A 9,939-nucleotide genomic window follows, 5' to 3' on the forward strand; every position below is an offset into this window, starting at 1 on the left:
ACAATTACATTACAATGCCTGTAATGAAACAGATATCAACACTGTCATGGATAAATGTGGGCTTAATAGAACATGTTTCTCATAACCAAGTGCATTTCTAAGAAGTAATTGGTGTTCTCTGGACACATTTTTATCTTAGAGTTAACGTGAAGTCCATTAACAATTGCACAGATGTTTCTGTTCACATACAACAAATGCAGCATTTGCCTGAAATCAACTGAAGTCAACAGGAATCCTTCTGCTGATTTCAGTGGGCTTTAGAACAGACTTGGGTGTATTTACTTCATGGTATATAGATGTTTAGATCCTTCTTTTCTCTAAATATTTTAGTGAAACACACGCCAGACACATGAGCGATGACGTAATTTTCTCCTTCTGTGCATTAAACATACTGTTTATCTTACCTTTGCTGCCACAGATGAGTTGGGCTTCTCCAGCAAGTCCCAGAGCTTCTTCCTCTTCTCTGGGCAGCAGGTATTGTCAAACTCTTCCCCTTCTCTCTCTCGCATTGTCTCTGCCTCTCTCCTCAGCTCCTCATTCATCTGTTCTTTCTTTTGATGGTATCTTGCCTGGCAGCAAGACTCTAAATATATCTCATCAATCCCCCAGTAATCAAGCTCCTGGCCAAAAGAAAGAGCACACATTTCTTCCATCATATGTAGTTTCCCTGTCCTGTAGAAATTCAAAATGGAAGTGAAAGCCCCTGGGTGTCGATCAAAAAAATACTCATTTTCATTTAGATTATAGTCATCACATACTTCCAGCAGAGATTCATGAGTATTGCAGTCTCTGAGCTTTCCTAATCGTGTCCTCGGAAGTCTGTCCAAAGTCCTCCACAGCACTTCATGGTTGATCCCACCTACATTTATTTTAACTCTCCGCGAGCAAGCTTTGCTCCTAATGATCTCCACTGGTTCTGGAGGAAGGGAAAGGGTCGACCTTGAAGACTTTTTGTTGATCCCTGGTGGTGCCTTCTCAGCCATTGTGAAAAGGGTGCAGTTGTAATGCCAGTCTTTAGGAGAATGCGCTTGGAGACTGCAAAGGTTTGGATAGAGTCCTCTTCAGATGGACTGATCCATTCCTGCAGCTGAAAAAGACAAAAAATTAGAATATTGCAAGGCAGAAAATATTCCCCCAAATGCTCACTATTTCTCCTTCCACACTTTCATGTGCAGATGAAAATACAATGATGGCAGTGTGCTCTTTTTACAGTGAGACTCCTTTGTGATAGTATACGGAACCACTGGAACAACTGGTATGGGTAAGACCACTATGTTTAGGAAAAGAAAAAAAATAACAGAAATTTGCTTCTGTTAAAATCAGAAGTTTGTACAGAGAATTTGTTCTATCAGTTTCTGATACAGCAATGTCAGCTAAATGTGATTACTTAACAATTAATTTGTGAGGTAGGCTACTAGAAAGACTTTAGGAATATCTGTAAGGAAAAAAAAAGATGTGGGGCCTCCCTTCTTTTTTACTGAAAATCAAATTTGGGAGATGCAGTCTGAAACTGAATGAAACTGCTTCCCTTTCCAACCTCCAAAACTTTACTTACCATATTTTTTCATGGTCAAAAATTACACACCAAATAATTTCCATCCTGGCAAGTCAAATGTTTTATCTCCACACACTGCTGATTTCCCGACCTATTTGGTCTAAAGAATCCTAACTTTTCGGAACCTAACTGAACAGTAATATGGGTTGCATAGGCAAGGACTTTGTGCATGCTGTTTCATAGCTCATCACAGAATCATAGAATCATAGAATCACAGAACCGTAGAATGGCCTGGACTGAAAAGGACCTCAAAGATCATCTCGTTTCAACCCCCTGCCATGGGCAGGGTCACCAACCACTAGAAAGGCTCAGAAAGGCTCTTTTCTATCCCACTCGTTCACCTGTTAAGCTGCTAAAGTGACATGATTGCATGACAGCCACCAGTAATCTCAGTTTTAGTCATGTTCAAGTTAATCCGCACTTACTGTACACAGTGCTGCAAAGAACTCTGAAGTGCAGCTGTTCATCACCAAATCTGGAAAGTCAGTATGAAACAGGAAGGAAACCCACCCACACCCACCACTCCTACTAAGGTTGATTATCTGACACGGTGCTTAAATAATAACCTAGCAATGGTATCATGGCCCAAAGGGAAGAATATTAAGAATGCTTTGATCAGCTTCTCTTACAAAGCAGGAAGGTACTCCTTAGGAATTTCCATGAATTGATGTCTCCTCCCGTTCTCTGCAACTCAGCAGCTCAACAGTCTGCTTCTCCTTTTAAAGTGCAATAATTGCAGCTTTAAAAAAGTATTTGATGACAACAAGAATTTGATCCTCTTTGCAGAATAAGTATGAAGGTTGTTATGAGGGATTGTTATCTGTAAATACATCAGGAGTGAACACCAGAAAGGGAAAAGGACTGTTTCTATTAAAGGAGTGTGATGGCACAAGAACCAATGGGTACAAACTCACCATGAAAGGAAGGTGAAAATCTGAAAGGAAATTAGAAGGTCACAAAGATCAGATCCTCATTAGAGCAGTAAGGATCCAAAATAATCCTCTTCCAAAAGTACTTGGGAAAAATCACAGAATTATTTCAATGTGATATTTACATACTTATGACAGGGTTGACAAAGTTTCTAGTATAAAACTAAGATTGCTAGGCCTTGTTATAAGTAACTTCAAAAGGTATCCTCTACGAACAGAAAAACTAATAGTAAGGCTCAGCCCTGTGTGATATTAGCAGAGAAATGGTATTAACTGACTTCCAAGTCCGAAAACATCAGGGAAAAGGAAAGTTCCCTAGAAAGTTTCCCAGTGGAGTAATGTTTACATTTATAGATATGTTTTCTGTAAAGTACATATGTAGGAGATTATTCTGTTAACGTCTGTGTCTCAAAGCTTGCTGGGGACACAGATGGACTTGTTCAAGTCCAGGCAAGTCCCGAGCAAGGGTTGTGAAATCCTTTGTCTGGGGGATGCAGATGGACAAGGCCAGGGGCAAGGAGAGCGAGATGAGCTGCAGCTAAATAGCTGAGAAGTGCTCCTTTGTGTGCACTTACCTCAGGACGACTGCCATCTCAGGGGGTACTCAATGACTCTTGCTCAAGGCCCATCCTTGTCACGTAGGCAGGAGAACAAGGAGGATAAAAAGAGGAACCGAAAACCATGAGGAGAGGTTTCTGGCAACAGATTCCTCATGAAGAAGAACATAGGCTTCATGACTATCAGACTCCTCACGAAGTGACACCTGCATACTGACGGACTCTCCTGTGCCTGCTGCCTGAGCGCTGCTGCTTCCTCAAGGATTGGCTCCGCGACTGCCTCGGCTACCTGCTTGCTGCCCAAGGCCGGCCACGCTGCTGCTCCCCGCCCCCCCGCTGTGTCTGCCTCGGACCTTCAAAACGCCGTGCAACGGGACCGCTGGTGGATCCTGCTGGTGACTATCCCCGATTTACGCAATTCTTGCTGCTTTCCTATCTTTTCTATCGCCCTCCTTCCCTTCCCCATCTCCCTGATTAGGTTTTGTAATAAACTGGTTGGACCAACATACGAACCGTTGTTTCTTAATCTCACGCCAGGTATACAGATATTAAAAGAACCTCATCTCCCTCCTATAAATTGGAGCGGGACAACATAATGCTCTGTGTTGTTAACCTCTGTACTGGGAACAGCCAAAAACACAGAAATGCAGCAGGAAAATGCATGTATTTACAGCTCAATTTATGAAGTCAGAAGAATAACAACATCCCCCCCCCCCCCATTTCTATACTCAAAGTAGCTAAAAAGTACTAAATCAAAGTAGCCACCCATATTTAAAACACAGCAAAAGTCTTAGATGCTGTACAAGCAGAATGATAGCAGATTGTACCAGTGAGCTAAATAGGTTTGTGTGGTTTTGTTCTTTAAAAAAAATATATATGAAATTAGCAACAAGTAATGGAATCTTGTAGCACATCAGCCTAACAATCCTTATCCACTACCCTGCTTGCAGTTCCACTGTCAAGCTGAACTTACTTAAAACACATAAGGGCCAAAAGATTCTTCCTTCTGCCAGTCTACCTCCAGCACTGCAATGTAAATCTCTCTTGATTACCAAGTGCACCTCTCTGTCTATTTACACAAGGGTTTAAGCCTGTAACATTTACCTTCATTCATAAAAAAAATACTGTGATAAGTTCACTTGCAAAGATAAATGTTGTATCAAAACCAAAGCCTTGGCATCAGTAGGATTATATAATATGCATCCCTTTCTGCTGTGTTTTTAGCTTTCTTCCCCTTAGGCTGTTTTTTTCTCTGATTTTACCCTCCTCCTCGTTGCCTTAGTTGCAAAGAGAAGATGTGTAGGGGGTGGGGGGACTTTGGAGCTGCAGCACAGGTGTCTTCCTACACTCCAAGAACCATGAACCCGGGGACTTGCTGCCACTGCACTGAAAGCTATGGGGCAACATCAATGAGCCCCATAAATGAAATTCATTCAGAGTCAAAACATAGCATGTTTTCATGTACCCTAATAGATGAGGGGACTCAGATCTTTATCATGTCTTGTCACTTAAGCATCTTCTGGTGGTCCGTGATGCATTTATCCACCTTCTGACAGAGACCATCACATAAACACTAAGCAGCTGTAAGAGGGTATTTCTACATGGAAGAAGTACTCACAACCTTTTATGAAAAAATGTTTTCAGACTTTAATGCACAATTCTGTTTCTCCCTTTAAGGACATCTTACATAACAAAACACAAGAATTAAAGAAATTCGTAAAGAGCTTCTGTCATTCTCCATGAAATCAGTCAAGTCTTCAGGCAATTTCTACAAGGCTTCACTTATTTATTCATTGTTGAATCTCAGAGATATCTTCGCTTTTCTTATTAATATCTGTTCTCGAGTATTAGCAATACAGAGTAAAACAGCAGAAGTCAAGCGGTTGATGTGATTAATCTTAGGTTAACTGAGCACTCCTTTGCTTTTCTGATTACAAAACTAAAGACAGGCAGAGTACACATTGCTTTAGCTTTTACGCAGTGTGGTTACCACACAAATTTGTTTAACAGTGCAAAATTATAGTGTCATCAATGCCGGTCTAGAGCTGATAAAGCATTTTCTCATCTGACAGTATAATTATCGGTTGCCTCTTCCTACTTGAGGAAGTCTGGCTTTTCTAAAAAAGCTTTAAAAATCCTAGCTAACTGTGGTCATATGGAAGTCAGAAGTGAAACACCATCTAGTCTGTGTTCAGAAAACTGGATCCAAGGTGCTATGTATATAGATACATACCAAGGTACATGCTCGCAGTCAGGACATACAGAACTTTCGAAAGATCAAAAATAAAAAAGCTTCTCCTCAAATGCAGTCTTCAAAAATGAAGGCTATTTTTGCTTTTTTATAGAGCTCATTTCATCATATACAACCCATAGACTATATGACTTAAAAAAAAATCTAGTCTATTTCCTAAGTACATTTCTTCGCACCTCCTTTTGCGTTCTGCTAATATATACTTTTTAAATTTCTTCCTGTGCAGCCTTTCCCACAAACCTGAACCACAGAGCCTGTCTCTAACTGCGCCTTTAGTAAAAGTATAATTGAGAGCCTCTACTTTAACCGCAAAACATATTTAACTTTATAATCCACGTTATGAATTTCACAAGAAATCACCAGATCTTTAATTTTAACAAAACTATGCAATCAAAGTTGCCTTAACCCTTCATTAAATAACTATTCTGGCTTTTAGTTACTGTTACTGCAATTTTTATCCTGGGAAGGTTTTAAAATATTTTTTGGTTTAATGCCTCTGGCTGCATGCAAATCCACCGTGCACCTTTCCCACCATGGCAAAGTGAGAAACACTTCCAGCCCTCGGCAGGCAAAGCCATTCTGCTGCACAGCACTCAGTAGAGAAGGACATGAATCATAACCGCAAATGCATACTAAGAGCAACCCTCCGTAAAACTAAGTTTCCTTCCTTGCACTAATTAAATGACTTTGCAGGTAAATACCAATAATATTGAATAAAACTCTTCCAAATCAAAACCAAATCTTTGCAGTGAATAAAAGTTAAAACTGTGAAGACTACTACTCAGAACCTAGGGAAAGCCAGAATGAAGGTTAGATTTCTTCCCCCACACCATATGCATGCAGACTTTAATGGTGTGATTTCCCCCCACACCAATCCTTTCTGCGTTACATGAATGGGCAATTATTTACCGTTTCTTTCTGTCTTTCTCATTCACTGTTTGTCCTCTAATGTTGTTTAGCACGTCCTGTTGTGAACCCAGCACTGTGTGCACAGTGATGTATTTCCCTCAGGGAGCTCTCACTGTCCTACCTGAGAGCTTCCAAGGCATCCAAGAGTTTACCATCTCAACATCAATATCAGCCTATTATTGTCCTTGCTTTATAAGGGAGAAATGAAGGTCAGTAATGCCTGAAGTACCCAATAATTTTGGCTGCTCAAATTGAAACAGTTGCTTCTTTTCAGAGTCGTTAGCATTTTTATCACATTTGATGGGCACATCCACAGGAGCAGATGAAACCCTCGGGCGGAGGAACTCAGTTGCCTGTGCCATTGCACGGCCAGGGCACCGCCTGGCACAGCGCAATTAGGACTTTCCCAAATAATCTGCAAGGATGGGTGGAGAGTCAGCATGCTTCAAGGTCTGCTCTCAGTCAGCAGTCTGCATGCAGCCATCTGCTTTGGAGTCTACATGAGTTTAACCACACAGACCCAGGTCACCATGCCAGCTGGCCCAAGCGCTGGGACTTTTCCACCCACTGGCCAAGCTGTACCCACATGTCCATGACCTTGCTCCAAAGAGAGTCACGTCCAGGCAGAGGGGTGTGTTGTCTTCGGAAACAGAGCCTGGCTCCAGCACGAGGAAAATAATAATTTGCTAATGCATCTAAAAAGTTCAGTGTAACTGAGATGTCAGGTAATGGGCAGTAGCTTTGTTTAAGGCTGGAGTACTGTTCCTTAACCACTGATTTCCCTCATCACATTTGTCAATTTTCTGTTGTTTCAAAAAAATGAAGAGTTGCAATTTCCTAATGGTGAGCTGAGGTATCTTAATTAATAGTGTTTTCCCTCAAATTCAGTCTTTAAAAAATTGCTGAGATCATAGCTAAAGCTCTGAAGAAAAAAAAAATCAAATGATGTAATCATTACTTCCATTTCCCACCCTGATAGGAGTCACATCACACAGAATTAAGAATTGATAAGCTGCAGGCAGAGAAGTGCAAGGAAACATGTCAGACAGTAATCCTAAGCATTTCTCAGATTCACATCCATATGCAGGAGCATATGCTTGCACGTGCAGCAAGGAAGTTGAGCTTCGACAGTCCACAGCTGTGTCTGCACTAGGGTTCAGGTCCTTCAGATGAGTGGCTGGATCGATGGGCCAAGGTAAACTGTATGAGTTTCAGTCGGGTCAAGTGTTGAGTCCTGCGTTTTGGTCACAGCAACAGGCAGCCCTACAGGCTTGGGGAGAAGTGGCTGGAAAGCTGCCTGATGGAAGGGGACTTTGGTGTACTGATGGACAGTCAGCTGAATATGAGCCAGCAGTGTGCCCAGGTGGCCAAGAAGGCCAATGGCATCCTGGCTTTCATCAGGAATGGTGTGGTGAGCAGGACTAGGGAAGTCATCCTGCCCCTGTATTCAACATTGGTGAGGCCTCACCTCGAGTACTGTGTTCAGTTTTGGGCACCTCAGTACAGAAGGGACACTGAGGTGCTGGAGCAGGTCCGAAGAAGGGCAGCAAGGCTTGTGAAGGGCTTGGAGAATATGGCCTATAAGGAGAGACTGAAGGAACTGGGGCTGTTCAGTCTGGGGAAAAGGAGGCTGAGGGGAGACCTCTCTTCCAAAACCTGAAATGTGCTTACAGTGAGAGCAGGGTTGGTCTCTTCTCACTGGTGACAGGTGACAGGATGAGGGGGAATGGCCTCAAGTTGCACCAGGGTAAGTTTAGCTTGGATATCAGGAAGGGTTCTTTACAGGAAGGGTTGTTAAGCACTGGAATAGGTTCCGCAGGGAGGTGGTTGAGTCACCATCCCTGGATGTGTTTAAAAACCATTTGGATGTGGTGTTCAGGGACATGATTTAGTGGAGGGCTGTTAGATTCGGGGTAGTATGGTTAGGTTGTGGTTGGACTCAATGATCTTTAAGGTCTTTTCCAACTTGAGTGATTCTATGATTCTATGAATCCACTTAAAGCCACGTGGCCAGAAGGGGCAATGATGGAACCTCAGCTCATCACCCCCAGTGATCGAGTTTCTCTGCAAGCAGTGGCTTGTGCCAGACCATGACCATGACCAGAGCCATGGTAGAGACTAAAAGAGCTGGGTTCTTCCCTGAACTAATTTGAAATTGCAGCTTTAGCTTTGTGGGCTTTTCTTATATCTATACTGGATTATGGGTTATGGAAGGCAAGATTTTCTGAAACTAAACCCTGCTAACAAACTCTGGGGTGTTAGTATGTCTAACTGGTCTAAAAGGATGACTATTTCTATTTTATAACAGACCTCATAGATGACTTATTTTTGGCATCTGAAGAATTTCATACTGGCTGTATGAGTCCCAGAGATCTGCAGGAAATGTTCAAAAAAGATGGGGCCTTTTATAGATGAACTTTTCAAATCACTGAAATCAGTCTGTCTGGTAGCTCCCTGTTCTCACTCTCTTGAGCACAGAAGTGCCTTTTAGATGGATGAGCTGAACTTAATGAAGAGCACTGTGCTCAGAGGCTTTATATATTCCTTAAGGACCTTGTATAAGAAAAGTCAGACAGAAATAGGTGAGGAGACAGAAGACAGGAAAAGGAGGGAGGGCATAACTGATAACATACTTGTAAAATTTTGCAGTCACAGAAGTTTCGTAGTTTTGATTTATCTGATATTTTAATACACACTAATATCATTAATTACTTACTGTAGCTGTCCTCCAGTAAAGCATTGTAGGAGCTCTAGCCTCCACTAAGGATGATGTGGACAACTTTAAACCAAATGCAGAACACTTGACAGCAATCAGTGCAATTTTACCTCAAGATTCTTAGGGCCTCGAGTGCTCTTTTTGAGCAGAACCTCACAGAAGCTGAGAGCAGGGCTTGGAACACCCCTTCTTACTGGACTAAGGTCTCAGAAGAACAGTGAATGACTTGACAACCTATTGCTCAGCTTCAGTTGCCTGTAAAGCCAACACAGACAGAAAGTGATGCTGAACAAAACAGGCCATCTGAGTGTGTCCTTAACCCGTTGGGCAAGTACTGAGCTTTCAGACACCGTATCAGTGATGAATGGATGTTATCACAACTAAAATATACCACATGAACCCTTATTCTACACTTTTTCTTCCAGCACAGGACCACACGCATATACATCCATCCAGCTAACTAACTAGCAGAACTCATCTTTTCATGGATTCTTTTGACTTTTGGTTTCTGCTCCCACTGCATGAAAAATGCTCGTGAAGGCAGTGCAAAGGAATTTCAGTGACCTCCTTGTGTTTCAGAGCATCTGATATACTGTAATAGCTTCACAGTCTGTCCCGGTGCTGAATTAAGATCATCATCAGTCTTTATTCCTGACTAACTCTAGTCCTCTGTTTTTCCTTATTAATAATACTCCACCGTTTTTGCTTTTGACAAGCGTGGCTATCTGATTCTTATCAAAAAATTATGGTGTGTTCCTGCTCAGTTTACAAAAACAGTTGCATTTCCATTGCAGTACATGTTAGAGCATCTCTTGATGAGGGTGTAATTGTCTGTGATGGCCGCACTTTACTATTTATGTTTACAATTGGTTGCTAAGAGCTAAGTTATTGCTTTTGCCAAAGATACTGTCTTTCACTGCATATTTAGCCTTCCCTGGAAATTTCAGAGTGGATGAGCTGTCACACAGCAGTACAAGGCCGAATGGCAGATCATTTTCTTTAATTTCAAACAACCAGATATT

The 9,939-nt window shown here is 41.9% G+C and overlaps 1 protein-coding gene across 1 annotated transcript in view; it reads right to left on the reverse strand.

Annotated features, from left to right (window-relative positions):
* Positions 1–983, reverse strand: part of KCNB2 (potassium voltage-gated channel subfamily B member 2) — a gene marked incomplete at both ends in the record, with an annotated part of 169,589 nt that extends 168,606 nt beyond the window's left edge. The window contains one exon of the mRNA XM_079533111.1: positions 405–983. Within this exon, the coding sequence (XP_079389237.1) occupies positions 405–983 (579 nt within the window). The remainder of the gene's footprint in view (positions 1–404) is intronic.
* Positions 984–9,939: the final 8,956 nt, after the last annotated feature.

The sequence above is a fragment of the Tetrao urogallus genome (genome assembly GCF_951394365.1).
Source record: "Tetrao urogallus genome assembly, chromosome: 3".
Classification (NCBI taxonomy): Eukaryota; Metazoa; Chordata; class Aves; order Galliformes; family Phasianidae; genus Tetrao; species Tetrao urogallus.